This window comes from Grammomys surdaster, unplaced genomic scaffold (assembly GCF_004785775.1).
Source record: "Grammomys surdaster isolate TR1022 unplaced genomic scaffold, NIH_TR_1.0 168, whole genome shotgun sequence".
Classification (NCBI taxonomy): Eukaryota; Metazoa; Chordata; class Mammalia; order Rodentia; family Muridae; genus Grammomys; species Grammomys surdaster.
The window spans coordinates 4175216-4200256 of NW_021604616.1; the positions used below are offsets into that span (position 1 = coordinate 4175216).

Consider the following 25041-nt stretch of genomic DNA (forward strand, 5'->3'; position numbering starts at 1 on the left):
TCTTTCTTTCTTTCTTTCTTTCTTTCTTTCTTTCTTTCTTTCTTTCTTTCTTTCTTTCCTTCCTTCCTTCTTTCCAATCCCTAAGGCCTTTCATTGATTTTGTTAGTTAAGATTTCATTTTAATTCATTTGAGATACAGTATCTGTATGTAGCCTTGGCTGGCCTGGAACTTGTTATGTTGCCGGGGACCTTACCCACCCTTCGAAGGTACTGAGATGAGACATAGCTAAGGATGAAGAGCAAAGGCTGATGATCACTCTTGTCGTATAACATTCTTTTATGGTTCTGGGGGGCCAGAAGCTGATGGCCTCTGGAAATTTAACTTTCTCTTATTATTCTGTGGCCAAAAGCCACTTATTTCTGGTGATTAACTCCTGCTTATAGCTGCATGGGATTAAGAAAAGAAGCTAACTACTTGAGTGTAGTGAATTGGTTTTAATGCTTTTTCTTATTTTTGACTCCCAAAAAGCCATGTTTCCTAACCTGAGGGTCCCTGCCCCAAGCTGGCTTCAAATGATAATAAAAAATTGCCATACAGGCATTGGTTGGGCAAAGATACATGACTCAGAGGGAGAAGGATCAGATTTAAGAGCTGCAGGAGAGAAACCATTCAGCAATGTAGGTGGAAATGGAATGCAGTCCTATGCAGGGAGGTGCTCCCCAGAAGGTAATGGGGTAGCAGAGATGAAATATAGAGTTTGGAAGGTGTTAAGCCAGGAATAAGCCAAGAATACTTGAGGAAAATGTATGCTAGCCAAGGGGAGAATTAGAAATGTGAAGCCACATATTCATATATATACATTTATATATGTATATATATGAATAAGGCATATCAAAATTAAGCTTGCATGTGCATGTCTTTCATTAGTGAATCCAGAGGCCTCTGGCAAGTGGCTAGAATCATGACCTGCTGGGAGCATAAAGCAGTTTAACTAATTCACTGCTACACTTGGGCTCTCTTTTTCTCTGGTTCAAGGGTCCCTTGAAGGTCAGGCAAGAGGCATGGAGTTCATTAACTCTTCATGAATCAGAGAGAAAAGAAAAGATACTGGATAAAGTTGAAGAAAGTCACACCATCATTTTATTGTGGTTCTTAGTTTTTATAGTTTCTCAGGATAATTAATAACAAGATTTTCTTAGCATTTTTACATTTTATAAGTTCAAATAAGCATAAGGCAATAATTCATGTTATAGATCAATAAAGTTTAAGGAGTTACAACAGAATTGTTTACATGTCTTTTGATTAGGACTAGTATGTCACTAAACATTCATTATCCATTAATTAGCACCCATAAGTTCTTTATCAGTTTCAAGCAATAATTTTTTTTGTTTTTTTAATTGGATATTTTATTTATTTACATTTCAAATGTCATCCCCTTTCCCCATTTCCCTTCCCTAGAAACCTCTTATCCCATTCCCCCTCCTCCTTTTTGCTTTTATACCATTTTAATAGCATGTGTAATTAAAGGTATTAAGGTCAGTTCTAGGTTGAGGGTCTAGCAATACAATAAATGCAAATAGTCAAGGAACAAGCAAGACAATAAACACAAATAGTCAAAGAGCAAGCAAGGCAGAAAACAAAGATCCATGAACACTCCCATGATCCTTGTTTCTAAGAGCTTATCAGGAAGACCAAAATATCTGAGCCTACTTCCCTGTTCTAGTACAAAGTCATTTTTATGTCTGAAGCTTACTTCCTTGTTCTAGCCTAAGATTTAGCTTCCTGCCTGAAATTACTTCTATTTCTAGTCTAAGATTTAGATTCCTACCTAAAATTACTTCTTTACTCTAGTCTAATGTCAGATTCCTACCTAAAGGCCACTTCCTTGATCTTGACCAATGTAGTAATTCCTGCCAAACAACCTTGTCCTTGGACCATGTCAGATTCTTGCCAAGCAGCTCCAAAAGCTCTCCACATCTTCCCCTTTCTTATTTCACAAACAAGACTGAGCCTATCTTAGGTTATTCTGACAAGAATACCTTTCCTACGTCATGTATTAATCAAAAGCAATGCACTTCTGTCTTAGAATGGTAAGGCTCTGTGTAGAATCTTACCCATCCTTGGCTTGTCAGCTTGCTAATTTAATAACCCTATCTGAGGGTCCATTTTCAGGTTCAAGTCATGTGCTTTGGCTGCCAATATGTTGATGTTATTAAAAACAAGCTTTCACTCATGGGCAGGAATAAAAGCACTCCCAGGACAACCAGGGCTAGTGTGATCAACCTATATATGTATACCATTCTTGAAGCTTGACCAAAATGTAAATACTGACATCAAGCCATGGTTAATTTTATCAGCATTATCTGCTCGCTCAGCAAATCAGCATTTTTTTTAAATTTATAAACTCACTATGCAAAGTTAAAACATTCAGAGAGGTGTCAGAATTATGCCAAAGTGTCTTTAAACTTCTTCCTAATTATAATGACTACCACTGTAAATTTTAGAACTAACATGAATCCAATCGTATTTAGCATGACACTCGAGATGGCTGTTTATTCTTAAACTCTGAATCTCCTTCCAATAACATGAGCAGGATAAAGAGTATCAATCCAATGTTCCAAATGCCTATCTAAATCCTCTTGTGTATTCAACACATTAGTAACGTTCTTTTACTAAATGATTAACAAAAGTAGCTATTTTAAACTTCTTGTGTCAAAGCAACTGCAGAAGCAGTGGTGCTAGCAATTAATGCAATTAAAACTGTTATACCAGCAATAATCAAGCCCACTACCCTCTTGCTTCTGCTTAAAGCCTGACTCACTTCTTCCAGTACTTGCAAGCTTTTCTCAGAATACCAAGGTTCTATGATACTCAGGGCAAAAAACCAAAAGCTGGTTGTTAGACTGCCGTAACAGATGTGCCAGGTTTCAATACACTAACACAATTAGAAAGTGTACAATCAATGCAATTTACAATAAATACTGTAGAAGAAACAAAAGTCATCTTAACTTGACAATTAAAAGAGCCTTAACACATATATTAACACTTGTTTGAAATCCAGATCCTGTCCCAACTTTATCTCTTGTTAACATAACATCACAGAGAACTGCAGCTTACTTCCAAATATGTCTGAAAATGTCCAGATCCAATATTTCAAATAAAGACTGCTATTTCCAGGCCAGTACATGATTGAGTCCAAATAACTGATCACATTTAAGAAAAATACAAGAGTCATTATAACTTCTCTTTTTGATTGTCTGTCCCACAAGGTCTAAAAACTTGAGGCAAAGCAGCTTGTCCCATCTGGGGTATAGGAAAGCAAAGGTCGGTCAGGAATATATGTCCAAATACATAAAACAATAATTTTTATGTCACAAGTTATCACAAGTTATCCTAGTTTTGTCAAGAGACAAATCATTTACATTGATTGTGTCTCATCAGTTTTGAAGTTTTGCATAGATAAACTAGTAAATATTTTATTTTCTGTCTTATACCTAAAATAAGCTGTCCATTCCCAGTTTATGATCTTTAGTTATCAGATAATGGTCCCACACCTAACTTGGAAGAAGTGTTTTCCTTGATTGTAAATGTTTTTTCAAGTCTGCTTTCTTTCCGTAGTACAATTAGCTCATGACAAAGGAAGGTTTACAGAGCCCTGTTTGCAGCTTTTATTTTATAGGGGACTTGAAATTACTTGCTAAAATTTAAGAATTCTATAAAATCATAATCAGAAATTGTGTAACCATCCATTTGTCTACACAACGTTACTACATAAGAGTACATCTTCATGTTGATCTGCAGAAAATCTGCCTAATAGAGTAGGCTAAATGCCCAGGAATTATTAGACTATGGAATAGTGACAGGAAAGGCATGTCAGCAGCAGGAAGCAATCCTGGGATAAAGTCCCTAAGGACTATGCAACTTACAGCTCACCCATCATAGTCCATGCAAAATGGTGGGCCATCTCCAGAAAATTCACTTGTATGCTTTAGCCTTTCCTAGATGGCTTTTGACACTATGTAGAACAGGCTGGCCTCCAGCTCACAGAAATATGCCTACCTCTGCCTCCTGAAGGTAAAGGTGTGTGCTATCATACCTAGCCCCAAATATAGATTTTTAAAACCTCACCTACATACACTACAGTCTCTTGCACACTCTCATTTTTAGGCTTGGCTTATTAGATAATATTTTAACTCCTAATTAATGAGAAGAAGCCCATCTTCACATCTGTAGAGATTTTCCTTGGATTCTTTTGAGTGCAGCTATCATTACTTTTACTACTCTTTTGAGTTACATGTTGGTATGAGCAAAATATGAACTTGAAAGATCAGTTCTCATTAATAATCAGGGTCTTACCCTACTGTTAATTAAGCAACAGGCTTGCTAATCCATGTACTCAGTGATCCCAACACTGCATTTGAACAGCATGTTCATTTAGTTTTAGGTATATTCTTTAGATGGTGGAGAAGAATCTTTCATGGTGTTATAGTAGATAGGAACATCTTTTTATAGAAGGCTGGGAATGCAAATGTCTATTCCAGTTATGGTTCCTTTAAGCTTTATTCATGTGGTGAACTATATAGCAAAGCTGAACAGCTCTCTCTGATGGTATCTTTTATATTTTATCAACTACAATATTTAGGGATATGATTCCAATATAATAATTTCACATTTAGAGGCTTCCTTTATGGGAAAATTATTTCTTGATAATGTATACTATGCATGAGAAGAGAATCACCAACATATTTATAAAGATATGTCTATTAGTATGGCTCTCTAAACATTGTCATATACTAGCTTATATACCATAGACAATTACTGGCAACTATATTTTTAAAGTAAGACTTCTTAACTCATCCCTGTCTACTACAAATCTTCAAATGATTGCTACTGTAAAGTCTAGCATATAGAGAAGCCAAATATAAAGGAAAGTAACCGTCATGCCTGGTGGTGCATACCTGTATTCCCAGTGACTCAAGAGGTTGAGGAGCATGCTTTAGACAAGCTTAGGCAGCTTTGTGAGACCTTGTGTCAAAATAATAAGTGAAAAGGGAGATGGCAATATAGCTCAGTTGTGAACTGATTACCTAACATGCATAAGGCCATAGTTTCAACCCTTTGTACCTAATATGGAAAACAATAAATAGAAATCACATCAAAGAACCACTTTCCTGGAATATTCTTTAGAATATTCAGAAGGCAGCCAGACAATCTGACATGTGCTTATCACTTTGATAGTAAATACACCAATAGAAAATACAATTCACACAGATCCTTGAATAGGACATGCTCTTATAGAAAGATGCTGATACAGTTTCAATAACTTATCATTTACAGTAAAGATTAGTAATGAAAACATTCACTAGGCACCTAGTGTGGCACAAAAACCATCATAGGTGTGTGGATAGAAAGGTGAGAGTTTGTACATTTAATTAACATGTTACTGATTTACTGGGAAATCATAATAAATCCCCCAATGTACATTATGTCAATACTAAAACAATGATGTCCCAATTCAAGTTATGATGACAGTCCCTAAAGGTCAATCAGGTAATGTGTACAAAGTGGTATTAGAACACAGGAGGAAATGAGCATTTCTTTAGGTTGGATATAAGGAGGCTTTGAGGATGAGTGTTAGTTGAATATTTAGGGTTGATCAAACTTAGACAGGTCGATGAAGAGGTAAAGGAATGAAGGACGTGGCATAGTTTGCAGCATAGTGTATTTAAGCACAGAAAAGAAAACATCCAGACAATGGAGCTTTTTCTTTCCCTACTGCCACATATTTTAACTTTGTGGAGAATTGGAAGGGGAAAAAAAGTCTATTGAACCAATTGTTTCAGCTGTTTCTATGTGATCATAGCATTGCTTATATGGATTGTCAAGCAAGGAATGAGCTCATAAAAGGATATTAATGTGTCATTTTTATCGAGCAAAGTAGCATTACAGAAAAGGTGATTTCAAAGGCGCATGGCTCTTTCATTACAGCCTTCAGGGCCAATGTTTGATCACTGAAAACAGGCTGCTTTGTTCCAGTTTGCTCTGATGTTTGGCATTATCCTGAATACATATGCTCTGACTTGGAAAGAATCAGTCTGTAAAGATTTAGTAGATTCGAGACTTGCATATTCAAAATACATGTATCCTGGTTAAAATGGAATGAAAACTACTTGAATATGTATGGCTATATATAAGCAAACATATTTCAGACACACATCTCAGCAGAGGTTTAAAAAGCAATCACACATACTTGATTATTCTGAGAATATGAAAGTTGCCTATTTTTAAAATTCATCATTATATTAAAATGCAGGAAAACATATTTTTGGAGGTGTTACATTGGTAAGAGCAAAATATGGGAAACTTGCCTGTTTCAGGGATCTACAAGTAGCTACATGCCCTTGTTACCTGTCACTGACATAATTTCTTAATTTTGATGACCCCTGAGCAGTCTTCCAAGCAGAACATGGGCAAGGATGTTGTGTGTCTGGTAGAACATTTGTCTTACAAGCACAAAGCCTGTAGTTAGATCTCTGACACCATGTAAGATGGGTGTGGCAGTACAAAATGTAATTCCCTGGGAAGCTGGAAGCAGGAAAATCCGAAGTCTGGGGACTTCTTGGGCTGCAACATGAGTTGAAGAGAAGCCTGGACTAAATAAAACATTTTCTAAGGAGAAAGAAAGAGGGAGCAAGGGAGAAAGGCAGGCAAGAAGGGAGGGAGGGAGGGAGGGCCGGTGACTCGCAGGGAGGGAGGGAGGCAGGGAGGGAAAGCAAGAGAGGATAGTGAATAGTGACTTTTCCTATTTTGTTAGAAACAAAAAAGATTAAACATGTTAAAGAGAAGTTTTCTGTGTTAGCATTTGTGTGATGCTCTTACCCTAATATTAAAAGAAGTATTTATTATTAAGTAGATGGATAGTTGCTTAAAGAGAGACTAGAAGCTCTTCATGTGGTGGCTAAAACTCATAATTTTGTTGTCGTATAATTCTCTGACATCTTGCTCCTACAAATAGAGATACAATTTTGCACAAATTTATCTTTTGAATTTTGAATCCCTTTGAACCTTTGAAAGAAGATGGCATTCCCAGCCAGTCAGTTGGCTATAAGTCATATTGAAGAATAGACACTCATTGTACTGAAATTAAGTTCAACACTTGCAGCTAAAAGGTGTTCAATTATATTATGTCCTATTTCGCAGGTTAAACTCTTTCCTTAACATATATTGCAATTCCTTTTGCTCCTCCTACCCACCTCAGTGACACAAGGTTTTCTGAGGGAGGGTGGCACATTCTCCTCTGATTGGTTTTGCAACAATCTCCAAACAGGCTATTTCAAGTTGTGTACTTGCAGCCCAGACCAATGTTTTACAAAGCTTAATGTGCTTATTAATCATCTGGGGATCTTGTTAAAAATGCAGGCTCTGATTCAGCAAGTCTGACCAAGATTCTAACAAGCTCCCGGGTGACACGGTGGACTACAGTTTGGGTAGTTAATGTCTAGAGTACAAATGACCTCTTATTAAATTGGTATTTGTTCCCAGACCCTGATAACTAGAAATGTAGATTCCCTGACTTTAAGGTTACTTCACACCATTGTTTTGTTCAGTGTAAAGTTAATAAAAAAAATTGTTTATTTTTGAGTCTCTCCATCTATCTCTTCTTAAAAACAAAAGCAAAACACTTTCCCTCCTTTTAGGTTAGGCCTAATACACTGCTTAAAGTTTCTAGAAGTTTCTTTTTGGTTTTTCCGCAATGGTCTATCTACCTGTTTACTCTGCAGGACCAGGCTTCTGGGGATAAAGACTTTATATATTATCCCTGATCCATATTACCAATCACGAGGCCTAACATATTTGGTTTACAGATGGAAAGGTGTGCTGTAATCATACAAAAGTATAATGTAATATATTTTTTCCAGTGAACCTTAAACTTGAATTGGGAATAATAAAAACTAAACTCATAGAAAGTTAAATGCAGGATGATGTAATAGTAGTGGTATGAAATGTGAATATGTGATTTATCATAGCAGATATGTGTTCTGAAGTCACTGACAGAGGGCATTGCCATGTTTTTTTAAAAATTATTTATTTTATACTTCAGCTTATTCCATAAAGTACTTGAAACTGGTAACTCCATGTAGCAAGGTTAATGAAGGTACAGGAATACAAGTAGTTAAGAGAAAGGTATGAGAAATCAAAAGGTGGCTGTGGCTCAGAACCTAAAAGCTCAAGGACCAGCCAAGCTGGCCTTCAGGACCAGCTCTCTGCACAGGATGGTAGTGTTTACAGGTTGGACTTCTGCTTGGGGGCCTCAAGTCCACCTAGGCTGTTAGCATCTTCCCTGCCCTGTGGCTTCTTGTGTTAATATTAGGATAAGAACTTCATGCAAATGCTAGCACAGAAAATTGCTCTTTAATTTGTGATTATCATTTTGTTTGTAATCAGGAAAGTCACTACTCACTATAGTCTCCCCGCCTGTTTTTTTTTTCTGTCTCTGTCTGATGGACATCTGTATTCTTAGGTTGCCTAGGGGTGGCTGTGCCTCTATGCAAATTGTCCCTATGGACTTCCAGTCCCTTCTGATTACCTGTTGAGACAAGGATACAATCAGAGCATTTTGAACTGCATGAGATTCCAGTTTGAGAAATTTTTACAGGAGCCATGAATGCTATGAAAGAGCTACAGTATCTTGCCATATATCATATCAGGGTCTGTGAGGACACTAAACAAGAAAGAGAAACAGAAAATTTATTTTTTAAAAGAGGACAATCCAGAAAGAAGACAAAGCTACGCATTTTGTCCTCATAACCTTACATTTAGTATGGTCAAGAAGCTTTGAGCCACCATGAAGAGAGGGACAAATTGCTATCCTATTTGATTGCCTGCAGTTCTGTAATGTTCTTACACCAATTATAAGTTACTGTTCATTTGTGACACAATCATTAGACTAAGGCTGACTGTCCAGAACTGTAGTCACTCATCTTTGTGGAGCTCATCGGTTGATTGTTCCACTGCCTGTTCTCCTCGTATTGGGAGACACAGAAAGAAAACAAAGGCACAAAAACCTTAACATTAGCATCTGTGATGAAAGGTTTGTCAAGGAGGCTGAGATCCTGAACCGAAGTGATTCTTCTCTGTTTTGCTAGGTTGGTCTGCCACCTATTGCCATAAACGTATTGAGTGTTATTTCCAACTTGTCAATAAGCAACAGATGGAAATGTGCAAAAAGAATTAAATTCACGCTGATGACAAGGACCAGATCTGAAAAATAAATAGGAAGCTGTTAGTATGAAGTCCTGGTATACAGGCCTCTCTGTCTTTGGGTCTTGAATTTCATTACAGCCTTGTTTGCAGTGCATACTCAAATTGCTACTGACTTACATGGGCTAATTCTGTTACCTGGCAAAATGTACCAAAAATCCTAGCAGGGAAGGGGTGACTGTGGTTTGTCCTTGGGTAAATGAGCTAAAGGGGATGGGGAAACCATAAATTCAATTAAGCAAAACAAACAAACAAGTTGGTTTACACTTAGGGTTTCACATCTGTTTTGTTCTTCACTTTTGAACCTTTAAAAAAAAGATTATTTTCTTTCTTTTCAGGGTCTGTTTATGAGATGTTTGGCAATGAATGCTGTTTGTCAACAGGAGAAGTGATTAAAATCACAGGTCTCAAAATTAAGAAGATAATGGCTGAAATTTGTGAGGGTGATATTGGAGATTCTGAGTCTCTGAAACCGTTTGAGCTGCCCATGAATTTTCCAGGTATAGTCTATTGCAACCACTTCACAGATTATTAGTATTTTATATATGATTGCAACAATAAAAAACAGAACTTTCTGACCATTTCTCTGTTGTTTTAGAAAACAAAAATCCCAGCCACTGGGTTTTAGCACATGAAGATTTAGGAGCCAGATACTGTTGTGAAAGCCTGCTAGGTCAGAAAGGCAGAGAAAGCACCCAGCTGACCCTCCTACTCCACCAGCATCTCAGAAGAATAAAGCTTTTTTTCTTTCTCTGTCTTAAATACCTTCCAGCTTAATGTCTCTCCTTTCTCATTACTTATGCTCACTCCCTGTGAGCTGGTTGCTGGCTCTGCTTCTTCACAGAGGAATTACTTTATTTAGCTCTTGGATTTAAGGTGTGTGCAAGGGCTGAACCACACAAGTACTTGTTAACAATAAACTAAAAGCTCTGTGCTAAAGATGGATGCTAGGGCGGAGACACACCACAAGGTTTTGCCAGTTCGCAGTCTTGGGGTTCACAGTGTGATCAAATATCCCACAACATTTCTCTTGTTTTGAGGCAGGTTCTCACCAAGTAATCCAGGTGAACGTGAACTCAAGATTGTCCTGCCTGGACTACAGAGTGCTGGGATTACTAGTTTGTAATGGTGCTAGCTTCCTGAGCTAGTCTGTGTGTTGTGTGGGTTGAAGAAGATAAAATTCTTATAGGTCAATCAATTCAATATCTACAAAGGATAACCTGTTATGCATTTTTCATTCTTCTTTTACTTAAGAACTGGTCATTTTAGTTAACAACTGAATATTTATAAATATCTAATGTTTCTTTAAATTTATTCTTTTTAATTGATACATAGCAACATAAACACATTAATGAAGTAATGTAATATTTTCATACATTCATGTATACATAATGTTTAAATTGAGCTAAAATTTATATATTATTAATTATTTCGTCTTTCCTTATGATGACAACTCTAAGAACTTATCTATTAGCTATTTTGAAGTGTAAGTGCGGAATTGTTAATGGTAGTCATTTTACTGTGCAACAAGCAGAGCTGCTGTTTCTAGAAGTGCATTTTGCCATGTGTTTCTCTAGATGATATACTAATACTCTAATGATAGTTAGGCAATCTCTTAGCTGAGCATGACGATGCATGTGTCTAGTCCCAGTACTTTGAGACAGGAAGATCATGACTCCAAGGCCAACCTGGACCACATAACAAGACCCTGCCCATATATCCCTCTTCAATAAAATGATAAAAATAAAATCAAACTACATTTTCATGTGGTATATAAAGCTTTTTTGCATCAAGTAAACATACTTATTCTATTATTTAAATAGTCACTTGCCTCTCTCGCTATAGACGTGATGTTACTGATGTGGATGCTCCTCTGTATCCAGGTAACTGTACCAAGCTTCCAACACCATGCCTTATAGGAACTGATTGCCCTACAACCTACCCTTACATGTACTTTTCTAATGTTCCATCTCTGTGTACCACAGCACGCATATCATTGGGTGGTCATTAGATTTATTTGTCTTGTGCTCTAGACCGTGGGCTGTCAAACTTGCTGTAAATATTCAGACAGTAAATTTTAAGGCTTTGTAATAAGATTGTTGCCATAACTACTCTACAGCAATCTTGCAACATGAAGGTCACTGCAGGTAACAAAATTAGTCAACCAATGGCCATGGTTGTGGCTCAAAAAACTTTGTTTATAAAAAGAAGTGGCTAGTAAGATTTGGCCAGTCAAGACATTTGCTGATGTGTGCTCTGCACTACTAATTTCCAGTCTTCATAGTTCTATCATCAACTACATTGAGAATAAATTCCAAACCAGTTAATTGGATGAACAAGTGAGTAGCAAATGAAAAATCACATAGGATTATAATACAATGTTTCACAGTATGATTAACATATGCCTGGGCTATGTAAGATAGGATCAGTAGGTCATGTTTCAGAACATACATTTTGTAGTTCTACAACCAATTCCACCAAGTTTTTTGTATTACCTTGACAAATTATCTTTTTCATTGTATGTAAAATTAAATACTAATACTGCTACTTGTCTCCTAGTATCTTTCAGTAGGATAATATCAAAGCATAATTAAAGTGCTTGTTATGGCATGTGGAATATAGTACAGTCCATAAAATAGTGATAATTTATATTACTATTATTAAGATTCCTATTGATATCATGGGGAAAGTCGGAAAGTGCTTTTCAGAGAATGTTATAATTGACCTAATGTTTGGCAAGTAAAAATAAATTAGTTATACTAAGGAGAAGATTCTTGAAAGTGCTCTAATTCTCTGTCCCTTTCCACCAAAAGGTTACCCCATTCTTTTATATTTTTCTAGTCTTTTATGATGATGGTTTTCAAGCTTGGCTGCACAATGAACTCATCTAGGGAGATTAGAAAGTCAAGATGCAGGATGCATCCTGATTTATTTGAATGAAGTCTGGTCATGAAGTTTTCTCAAAGCTCCCAAGGTACTACTAACATGAACTTGAGGTTGAGAACCACTGCTTTATAGCAAGCATACCTAAGTAACAAAGTTAGATGTAGTCACTCTCTCCATACATATATGTATATGTATGTGTATGCGTATGTGTATGCATATGTGTACGCATATGTATGTGTGTATTATACATGTGCATGCATGTATGTATGCATATATGTGTATTTATATGTGTATATACATACATATATTACACACATACATGTGCACATATATACATATATACACATGTTGGGTTGTAGTGTGTGTGGGTTGATGTGTGGGTCCCCAGTCTGTCTTGCCATGTGGCTAGGGCCTCTCATGGGGACGGAGGCATGGGAATTTGACTATGCTCACTCCACGCTGGCTCTGACTAGGCAGACATGGGGCTATGTGAAGCTGTGGGACTCTGCTCCAAGGGTGAGAGAGCACAGTCTGAGGTACCACAGGGAGCCAGAGCTCTTGGCTTGGGGGTCCCCGGGCCAAAAGGTGGCCATGAACCAGCTGGTTCTCAGGCCCTTGGGCCCCCAGGCATCACTGAGGGGCTGCAGAAGGGCCAAGAATTAAGTGGGGGCGTACAGGCTGGATTGGCCTACAGTTGAAGGGTGGAGGGTGAGGAGGAGAGTTCTTGTCTTGGTTGCTGCAGCTTGCTTGGCTGTGTGGTGACTGCTTGCTTGGTCTCTGTAGCTGGGAATGTAGAGAGTTCTTCTGTGGGAAATTAAGTGATGGTTCTATGGATGAAGACCTGCTCCACTGATCCCCACAACAGATTTCGAAGAAGAAAAACAGTCCATGGTCTTGATATTTATTTTCATGGCAGAAAATGGATGAAAATTGTACCCTGGCATTTTCAGGACAGGCCTGAGGTTAAATATCTTTTGCAAGGAGGAGGGTCTGGGAAGGAATGTTTAATTGGCTATGCCCCTCTGGCCTTTAGGTATCTCATTAATATGGAGATCTGTCTTAGGACTCTGTGGCCTATAGACACGCCCTCTACCTGTGGAGGGGCTATGTCCTACATGACTAGAGGACCCCACTCTATGGAGGTCTTCGGCCTTGTGTCAGGAGCCTGGAGTCTGGGAGCATGGCAAAATGCATGCTGTCCTTTCGGATTACCCGGGGTCACCAGCAATTTCTAGTCCATGCTCTATCAGAAACCAGGCCGTCCATCACGGTCCTACATATATACATATCTATGAATGTGTGTGTGTGTGTGTGTGTGTGTGTGTGTGTGTGTGTATTTGAGACAGGATTTTACTATGTAGCCCATTCTGGCTTGGAACTTCCTTTGTAGAACATCCAGCCCTGAAACACACTTAGAGTGCCTGTTTCTGCTTCCAAAATGTTGTGGTAGTGGCATATGGTTTCCCACCAGCTTAAATATTTTTATGCCTTTATTATTTCATGTCTTGCTTTTTATATGTATTTGGAGTTAATTTTGTGTCTGTCGGACTACCATGATTTAATAGATAGCAAAGTAGCTAAGAACAGAAAAAATCATTTATCGTTGTAATTCTCAGTGATTAGAACAAGATGTACAGAATAGACATTCACTAAGTTTAAATGTTCAGAATTTTCAGGGAAAAGAATAGTTTTTTATTGGACTAGTGAAAACATTTGGCTAGTGGCTAAAGCCTAAGTTCTTAACTATTTGGTACTTCCTTTGAGCTGCAGTTAGCATGATAGTTTTTCATTAATTGAGTAAAAAGTTTAAAGATGTTTACAAGTGAGTCTTATTGTAATGGTCAGAATTAAAATAGAGGTGACTAAGGATGATTGGCAAATGTTCTCTTCCAAAAAAAGACTCAAAATCTTATATAAATGTTTCTTCTTTATTATTACTAAGGGAAAAGACCAGTATCAAGGTCATTTATCACAAATCTCAAGAGTAGCATATGCTTATTCTACATGAAAACATTTTATGTAAACTCCAATTATATTTTAAAATGTAAAAGCCCTGTAGTACTTTTAACACAAATTTTTATTGGTATATATTCATTATACATAGTGATAGGCTTCATTTCCTGTGACCATATCATGTACTTTGGATACATTCATTCTCCCTCCTTCCTCTCCTCACCTCTTCCACTTTCCCATTTATTCCCATTTCATGGAGACTCTTGCTTCTACATAAAAATATGATTACACATATATGTATATTCTATGTTATTTTATATATCTGTACGAAAACCTAGGATCCACAAATAAATGAGAAACAGAAACAAGTGATATCACCATCACCAGCAGCAGCTATGTCTATTTTTCTGCAAATGTTATAATGTAATTCTTTGTGGTTAAATATAGCTCCACTGTGCAAGGATAGTACAATTTCTTTATCAGTTCTTCTGTTGATGAATACTTAGGATGATTCTGTAACTTGACTACTGTATACAGCGCAGCAAAACATACAGATGGAAACATCTCTATGACATGTTGCTTTATAGACTCTGGGCTTATAGCTCGAGGTGATGTATTTGGGTCATATTTTAGTCCTCCTCTTGGTTTATTGAGCAATCTTCATATTTATTTTCGTGGGACTGTAATAATTAATATTTCCATGCCAGAATTTGCTGTTATTTATTTTCTTGATAATAATCATTCTGGTAGTAATAAGATGGAATCTCAATGCAATATGACTTTGTATTCTTTTGGATGCCTAAGGATTTTGAACATATATTCTGAAAACTGTTAGTTACATTAGTCCATTTATTGAGTGAGTTGTTCAGGAATTTTGAAGCTTAAGGTTTTTGAGTTCTTCATGTAGTCTAGATTCTAATCTTCTGTGTGGCTATCAAAGATTTTCTTCTAAAGTTGTTAAATCACCAAATTGTTCTCTTTGCTGTTTTTTTTAAATTGGGATACTTTATTTATTGACAATTCAGAAGTTATCCCCTTTCCCCATTCCCCCCTCCCATTAACCTTCTATCCTATTCTTCCTCCTCTTTTTTGCTTTTATACCATTTTAATTACATGCATGTATTAAGGTCAGTTCTAGGTTGAAAAACTAGCAATACAATAGATACAAATCGTCAAGGAACAAGGAAGACAACAAACACAATAGTCTATGAATCATTCCCACGCTATACATTGTATCACATTGTTCAGATGTTCTCTAACATCACCTTCCCTACACTGTTCTTTCCTTTCGAATAAGTCTTGATTTAAGATAACGTTTCTAAAGTTGTCATTCTTATTTGAAATTTTACCTATTCTGTGGTTATTTGCCTTTTCATATCAACTATAGGTTTTAAGTAATGAGATTACTTCCCAGAATTTTGACTGAAATTATAATTAATTTACAGAACTAGGTGGGAAGAAGTAAGTTTTTGTTACAGTAGTGAAACTTTCTATCCATAAATGTAGAATATTACTCTGTCAGTTTAGATAGTTTTGCTTTGATCAGCTGTTTATATTCTTATTCATAGAGAAGTAATATATATTTTTATATAGTTATAGCTATTGCATTTAACAATACCTAATATTTTTACTACATTTTCATTTATTTATTGGGGAGGCTGCACATATGCCAAGATGTGCACGTAAGTGTCAGAGGACAGTTTGTGAGAGTCAGTTCTTCTTTATACCAGATGTATCCTGAAGCTCGAACACAGGTCATCTGGTTTGGTGATGGGCATCTTTATTTCCTAAATCATTTTACCAATCCATCATTTTGAGGATATTAATGACATTTTAAAATGTTCAATTACTGCTTGACTATTGCTTATAAAAAGATATATTTAAAAATAACCTTTTCTTCCTTGCTCTAATTGTCCTCTTGTTTTCAAGGATGGTTTTATTCAACACTAACTAGAATTTGTTGTTGTTTTTATTGTTGATTCCTTAAAATGTTCTACATGAACAAATGTGTCATCTGTGAACAAAGAAAATTTTGTTTGAGCCTCCTACCATTGGTGACCAGTGCAATTTTGAAAATAAGGCAAAAAGAGGTCGTTCTGGCCTTCACTACCATCTAAATAGCCAGCTTTCCATTGTGTTGGCAAGTCTTGCTGAGGTTTGTGCTATCGTTTTTTTGTACTCCGTGGATATAATATCAAATACTTTTTCTGCATCTATTAGTATGACCATAACAGTTTCTTTCTTTAGCTTTCTTTAGAATGTATATATGTATTTGTGTGTATATATATATATACATATATATATATATTATGTGTGTGTATGTGTAAATATGTCTACATATGTATATGTGTATATGTGTATATGTATATATGTATATATATTTCTTTAGCTTGTATATATGATATATCATATTAATTAATTTTAAATGTCAAACCATTCTTACACAGTAAATAGAAAAAACCACAGTGATCATAAAGTATAATTTCTTTCTACTTACATAAGATTTAATTTGATGATATTTTCATGGATTCTTACACTCACAGTAATGCTAATGTATTGAAAACTATATTGCTATATAGTATTCTTTTCTTATTACATTGGCATTAGTATAATGTTAGGATTATCCTAGATTAAATCAGAAGATATCACTCCATTTTTATTTTTAGGAACTATTACAGCATATTTAATAATTTGTTTCTTAAATATTTAGAAGAACTTAGTGGTGCATCACATCTGGGCCTGGAATTTTTCTGGTCTGGAAGTCATTAATTATTAATTCAATATCTTTGATAAATATAAGTCTATTGAGATATCCTGTTCCTTCTTTGGTGAGTTTCAGCACATTGTGTTTTTTGATGAAGTGACTATTTCAAGCAGGCTAGCAAGATGCTGAGAACGTGTTTGTTCATATGGTGTGTTTACTAGTACTTGTAGTGACACTAGATCTTCAGAGACCTCAGTCTAGTTTGATTTGAGGTACTTCTGTCTACTTTCTCTCTTTGTTTTTATTACTCTAGCCAAATATTATTTTATTTTCTTGATCTTTTAAAGGTGTTAAAGGAGAGCTTTTTGTGTGTTACATATAGATACATGTATACATACACAGACATGCACAGACATGTCCATGCACATACACATACATACACATGTTCAGTCATGTACTTACATACACATATACTCATACATGCATGCATACATGCACACACACGTGCAAATGGATGCATAGACATGGTTATGCTCACTCACATACACATATATACATGCATCCACTCATGAACATACATGCACACACACACATTTATACACACACACATGAAATAAATTTTAGCCCTTTCTTTGTGAGGCAGTTCTCTACTGACAGCAGAGTCCCTTTATTTTTTATCAGGGAGTGTTTTCATTTCTTTCATGTTTGAAGGATAATTTCACTATTTGTGGACTGAGGTCAGTGGGCTGTTTTCTTTAAATACTTTATGAATTTCACTGTTCTGTCTGGTTTCATGATTCTAGTAGATTCAACGCCTATTGTGTCTGATCATAGATGTTTCATCCCCCAGAATGATCTTTGGTACATTTTCTGTAGTATGCTGAGATGCTGTTTTTACCCTTTGCCCTTCTCCGTGTCCTCTGGCTTCCCTGAATCTCTTTACTAAGTCTGCTTTTATGTCTAGCATTAATTTGGAAAAATATTTCTCACAATTTCTTCATATTTCTTCATAATCCATTCTTTGACATTCCTACCATGAATAGTTTGTTTCTTTTATGTTTCATGGTCCTTGGATATTCTGGAATTTTTAAGATGCATTGCTATATTTCCTACTTGTTTTTCTACAAGATTTTGAGATTCCCCCCGCCACCCAGTTCATAACAAATCGATTAGCCAGCCCATCAGAAGCACTCTTGTTCTCAGAGTGACTCATATATGTGAGCCTGACACCAGTGCTTATTTTGTTTCATCAAAATGTGTACTTGAATATGTATGCATTATAATTTTCTTCTTGTTAACCAGCCATGATTGACAGCTGCTGAGACATATATAGTGTGACAGGCACTATGTATGCCTATAATGAGGAGATGACAAGCTGTAGGATGAGGAGATATCTTCTGTAGGTCTCATTCTCAAGTTGAGCCTGTGCCTCTGAACTATGACTTTCATGAAAGCCTGCCCTGACCTTAGGTGGGACAGGATGGCTACAGTGGGCTGCTTTTATGCAGATGGTTATCTTCCTTTTCTAAAGTAGAAGGCTAGATGAGCTAGCATTATCATCCTTGCCTTGGGCTAGGTAAGCTTTGATAAAATTCCAATTTTTTATGAGTTGGTAAATTAGTTTTTCTGGTGGGCATTTTGGATTTCCTTAGAGCGGAATTTCCTCTTCTTGTCTCTTGGGCTGTACCACTCCAGCTTCATCTCCCACACAGAATCTCATTGGCATTTGTATCTGCAGATGCACAGCCATCCTCTTCCGCCCAGGCTTCTTTCCTAAATCACAGATGTGTACTTAATGTCAGACTAGACTATTCAGCTCACACACCTCATAGATATTTAAGGAATCCAAAGTGTTTGTCTTGAAGAATACAAGGAACATTTTTATTTATAATAATATAATTTGGATTAATTAATTTTGAGTGTCTTTCAGATATTCACTTTTAAAAACAGTCAAACCTGGACGGTTTTATGAGTTTTTCTTGATCTGTGTCTTTCTATGCCTCTGTTTATATTCCTGTAACTTCATCTTCCTGTGCACATTTGTGTCTGATAGATTTTGGGGTCATGTTCACTTTTTGTCTTCTTCATACTCTGTGCAGCCACAGTTATCTTCAAATGTGACTAGTTATCTTTATTTGTAAGATATCATTTGAATGACTTTATCTCTATAAACCTAATTTCCTTGAATCTAAAGTAACTTACACAGATTATTTCTCTGTGAAGTTTGATGTCTAGGCTTCCTCAGGCACAGTTTCTAATGGATTCAGTGGATTCTCCATCTCCTCCATTCCAGTCCCTCCTCGCCTATCCCCTCCCCATCCTCCTGGAGATCTCCCTCCCCTTCTTCCCCATGTATACACCATTCTCTCTCTCTCTCTCTCTCTCTCTCTCTCTCTCTCTCTCTCTCTCTCTCTCTCTCTCTCTGTCTCTGTCTGTCTCTGTCTTTCTCTCTCTCTCTCTCTCTCTGTCTCTCACTTATTTTGATCTGATTCATTCTTTTTCTTAAAAACTGAATATGCTTTAATATATTTTTGTTTATTTGTTGTGTTTGAACATGTGTGGGTTACATACATGTCACAGTGATCATGTGGAGTTTAGAGGCTAACTTTTGGGAATTGGTTCTCTCCCTCTACTGTGTGGATTCAGGAATCTAACTTAAGTTACCAGGTTCTTTTATCCCTATGTTAATCTTACCTGACCCTGAAATCAGAATGTTTCAAAGAACTGAATGTAAACATACTAAAAACCCTGCCCTTCCTCTCCTGATACTTCTTCTTGCTATTAATTATATTACATAATTGCAGTTCTTTGGAATTGGGACTGAAGAACCTTCAGCCATCTCCTACCACAGTATGATTTCTCTTTGGCTACTGGTTTTCAAAACTACCATGGCACTTTGGATGGAGACAATGGAAGATAGAGACTTGATTACTCTGTGAGATTCAGTCATTTTTATGAATTCTTCTTTGATTGCTCCAATTCCTTGGTTAATTTCTAAGTCCTGAATTTCTAAGAAGCAGTTCGTTGTTTTTATATAGGAAGTAATTTCTAGAGACTCCTGCTTTATCAGTTTGATGACTTCCATTACCCGGTGTTGAAGGTAGTACTCATTTCTGGTGGTGAGACCTGGGGAGATGATCCCACAAAGTTTCATTTGCGAGTAAATAAAATCCATTGATAAAAGACACAGACCTTTACAGCAAGAGCATGGCTCTAAAAACTTAGGCTCGAACACACATCAAGACAGGAAAGGATTGTGAGGATTTGGGGGAGATGTTTTAGGGAACAGGTACAAATCTTCTTTGATAAAAGGTAGACACGCGAGTGAATTTTCAATACACACCAGTTCATATCCTATAATATTCTTCAATATGTCTCTATAATATTCTATCAATATGTCACCTCCCAAATGCTCAAATATATTAAAAGATAAAAAGTGAATATTCTATTTCTCTGTGGGAATAAACCAACTGCCCAAGAAGAACAGTTTGTTCTTTTCAAAGACAGCTCTCTTGGCTGAGCTAGAAAACTTAGCAGTTGCTGCCAAACACAACAAAAATATATCCTGATGCTTGGTAGCTGATTGCATTATATGCATAGATTGGTAAATCACATCATATTTGGTTTATAGGGAGGATCCAAATTCTTAGATTAGTTTCTTGAAAGATTTATCCCTCCTTTGTGGTGTGAGGAAGTGTGAATAATAAACATCTCCTGGTTAGTCATGAGAAATACCCTGGAAGAAAATGTTACCCTACATCTTTATGATGAACAATGATGTTTTTCCCAAACAGCAATTGTAGACTGTATCTCTGATGCTCTGGTTCCCCTTGAAATCTTATAAATCTTTTGCCTTTTACATTGTGTCTCTAAACCCATATGCTCAAGGAGGGCTGTGGATCTATCCATAAAACTGCTGCTAAAATTACAAGACTAGATTGAAGAAATTTTTCTCCTTGAATTTTTATATCCTAGTCTGTGAATTGCATTACTGTGCAGGAATCCTATTTCAGGAGACAGGGAGTCTGTAGAAAATGTTAAAGCAAAGCTCAGGGGTGGTTTATCCCCTGTTACTCCAAAATCCAAGCTCTTCTGTCACACAGCATGAAGCTAATACAATGATGCATCAAGCAACATTTTGAATACATGTGTGTATATATAAGTTACATCAATCAGCATTTGACATTAGTGTCAATGAAAGGGAAAATAACCTGCACAAAGTCATGTAGTTAGTAAATGATTTTTACATAAATCTGTACTAGATCTGTCCAATAGAAATGAGTTACAGAATAATATATGCATTTCTAATAGATACATTAAAGTATTCTGTAGTGCTGTATTTAAAAAATCACCTCCAAATTCAGAAACTCCAGACAAAACTCATCTCACTTGCTTTTTGAGCATATGAAAAGGGTTTTGTTTTGTTTTTTAAAAAACATTAGCTAACTATTGACTAAAACAGCCCTATAAAAGTGCTTCTAAATAAAATTGGTTTTGGTAAAATGATAACAAATATCAAATAAATATGAGATTTTTGCCTGGGTTTGGAAATGACTTAGTCATTAACATTTGTTGAAGTAAATTTTCCCATTGTTTTATTTGGAGACTGATATATTTAATTCATGGGATAACTATAATCTTACATTCAGTGGGACTGTGTTACATGTTATTCACCAGAGAAGACTGCTCAGACATGGGTTTAAGTCAATAGAAAGTCTTTATTAGCCAGATGGTTGCTACAGATCATGCTAGAGATACCATTGTAGCCTGAGCCTTTCTCAAGGTGAGCTTTTAAATAATAATAATAATAAAAAAGACATGTTCTTGATTGACATACTTCAGGTAACAACAATAGTTAGCCAGGAGCAGAACTAAAGAAGCCAAAAAGCAAGATTAGTATGGTCTGAGATGTTCCCAGAATTATATGAACTTTGATGGAGTAAGCCTTTATTCTAGTTTTGGCAGGTGGTGCTGTGTACTTACTGAGTTTTTCAGCCTGGATGTTACTTCCATCATAAAGTCAGTTGTGCTAAGGTCTAGGGGTCTACTAAGGTTTGGAGCTCTGTAACAGAGTGCTGGCTAGGTGTTTTTGTTTTTGTTTTGTCAGTATGACACACAGTCAAGTCCTCTGAGAGGAGGTGAGAAAATGCCTCCATAGGATTGGCTGGTAAGCAAAAGTGTGGGCGTTTTCTTGATTAATGATTGATACAGGAGGGCCCAGCTAAATGGGAGGACAGTGCCACCTGTGGGCATCTGGGTCTGTGCAATATGAAAAGCAGGCATAGGAAGCCATGCAAAGCAAACCAGGGTTCCTCCAGGACCTCTACTTTGGTTCCTGCCTTGAGTTCCTGCTCTGACTTTGCTGAGTGATGGATATGACCTGAGATTTGTAGGCTGAAATAAACCCTTCCTAAGTTGCTCTTGGTCATGGTGCTTGTCACAGTAGCAAGCAGCCTAGGACAAGCATAAATCTCTTATGGTTCAACTTCACACTGAGGTGGGTCCCTCCTCCACAGCTTATAATCATGGGCACTTCTTCATTTGTCTAGAGTCTGAGTTCCTAAAACAATGTGATAAGACATTATGCATAATATTTAAAATATACTTTTCTGGTAAGTAGTATCTTGATCTTCTGTTTTTGATAAAAGCTTGTTAAAAGAAGCAAGACGTAAAGAAGGCTTTGCTCTTTCTGTGAGGATCAAAGGGAGTTCAGAGTGGCTTTGTACAGAACTCTTTCTTACAGATCTTGTTTCCAAAGAAGCAGGGACTAGTTTTCCACATTTTCTGGGTCAGTTTCTTATAAGCCATGTCATTCCCACTGTGCTTATTTAACCAAATTAAACTCAGTTGTGACAATTAGACAAAATATCTTCCTGGCATAAAAGGGGATCCCTGTACAAACTATGAGAGAAAATACAAATTAACATGCAAAAGAAAGGCAGCTTTTTGTCGTAATTTACTGTTTTAATTTTGGGGTCAACTGTTTTGTACATTTAAAACATAGATTATTTTTCTAAGTTTTTAAGTTTCTACTCACATATATCACCTAAAAGATTTTAAAATTCTAGGTTAAAACAGTATTTTACTTTCTACCCATGTGTGTAGCAGAATATTTTTCCCGCTACATTTTACAATGAAGCTCGGTAATTTGGGAGGAGCTAAGGTGGGAAGGAGCGAGGAGAAGGAAGAGGAGGAGCAAGGAGAGAGAGGAGAGGTGTAGGAGCCACGGAGAACCACACATGGGTCCAGAACAGTCCTGGATAATGATTTATATTTTAAGGTTAGATATTGGTACACAACTCTAATTGTGTGGGCATCTTGTTGATTGAGCATTTCCTAATACATAAAGGCATTGGATAATCATTAAGCTTTTAGAATCTCATTTATACCAGGTACCACGTGGATGGCAGGTATTGTCTGGGATTTAGCCAAGCTTTGTGGAGACAGCCTGGTAGATTGGCAGAATCAACTCGCATGCTGGCTTCTCGTGGGTGCCAGGGCCCGTGCTTCTGGCCAGCCCGAGCCGTGGTCTTTCGGGTCTAGTTTTGGCGTACATGGCCTGAGCTAAGCAGAGCCGTGCCCACCGCTGCTTAGATGGTTGGACGGTGCAGCCCCATTTTTAAAACATTACCACAACAGTGTTCATTATTTTTTGGCATTAGACCAGTGGTTTATCCGAAAACAATTGATTGAAAACCGACAACTCTACAGCTGCTGCTATTCTATATTTGATGCCTCCCTCTAAGCTCTATTTTATTGATCCTTGCTCATCTTTTCCTGTACGTAATCTGTACAAAGACAACGTCATTGTAATTCTCCCAGTGTTGTTGTCTTTACAGCACCATCGTAGAAACGCCATCAGGAAAGCATCTAGGTTGTCCTTGAAAACTATTAATACTGGTCGTCAGGTCTTTGACTGTTAACAGAATAGTAATATAGTATGTTATTTATACTCAATGTTGTTTCAAGGATTTAGAAGCTGTTTATAATATCCTTCATTATAATATCTAGATGTAAATGTAGTATAAATTCTGCCTTCTATCTTGCTTCTTTTAATGAGAGTCATCGGAACACAAGCTGGTTTCCATATCATCCTCAACTCCACAAACCAATCGCCACAGTGCTCACCAGGAGCAACAGTCCCACCAGAGTGATACAAGAGTTGCAGTGAAAGAATCTATACTCTCGGGTCATTATCAAAGTTCATAGCTCCTAGGCAGTTACTCTTGATGTCGTGCATTCTATGGGTTTTGATAAGTGTATAATAACACATATGTAGCATTATCGTATCGTATGAAATAGTTTCGCCGCCTTGAGCGTCCTTTGCCACACTTTTTAGTCTCTCTGCTCCCGTACCTTTGCTGATTCTGTAGTCTTGCCTTTTCTAAATGACACGTGACTCTAATTATGTCATAATACAACCTTTTCAGATTTTCTTCTGTCATAACATCAATTAAGGCTTTCCCATTGTTTTTCATAGATTAATGAGTCGGGTTTTTTTGGATAGGGCATGATATTTCCTTGTCTGTATGTGACTGTCTGTTCCCTCAAAGGAAAAAAAAAAACTACTTGATTTCTCTAAGTCTTAATACTTATAAGGAATTATAAGAAAGTATAGGGAATAACAATTATAAGGAAATAGAGTACATTGGTGAATACATTTTTATGCCCTGAAGTTTAAAGTATATAAATTTCTCCTAATTTGATATGCAATATGGATATCTTATAGGAAATTAGAAAATGTGAGAAAATGAAGGAAAAGTAATAAAAACACCCTATAATTTTAATGCTAGAACTACTTGACATCTTCTGTATGTGATGTATTTTTTCATATTATTTTTTAGGTATAGTGAGTATCACCCACAGTTAGTCACATGAATTAACAGAACAGACTGAAGTTCATTTCTGTGTATTTGCCTATGTCAGGAAATATTCTTCAACACACCATTTTTATTTTCTAAATTTCTCACATGCATATCCCATACTTATCAGATCTATCTTGATAATGGCCATTGATGCAATTTCTACTATGATTAATCTTTTAAATAAATACCTTATTTTTACTTCTGATTATTAATAACTTCATGGACTTAAAATTTTTGGTTCAAAAATAAAAATGGTTTTAAAGATTTTTGTTTGTTTTAAGGCAAAGTCTTACTATGTAGTTCAGCCTAGTTTTGAACTTGTGGTCTTCTGGCCTCAACCTTTTTAGCACTGAATCTCAATCTCTCTCTCTCTCTCTCTCTCTCTCTCTCTCTCTCTCTCTCTCTCTCTCTCTCTCTCTCTCCCAACCTAC

The 25041-nt window shown here is 36.6% G+C and overlaps 1 protein-coding gene across 3 annotated transcripts in view; it reads left to right on the forward strand.

Moving 5' to 3' along the window:
• Positions 1–25041, forward strand: part of Themis (thymocyte selection associated) — a 176330-nt gene that overhangs the window by 37191 nt on the left and 114098 nt on the right. For all 3 annotated transcript variants that reach the window (XR_003711309.1, XM_028766458.1, XM_028766459.1), the window contains exon 2: positions 9541–9702. Coding sequence is in view for 2 of the 3 variants with exons in the window: in XM_028766458.1 (XP_028622291.1) it covers positions 9541–9702 (162 nt within the window). In the remaining variant the exon portion in view is untranslated. The remainder of the gene's footprint in view (positions 1–9540; positions 9703–25041) is intronic.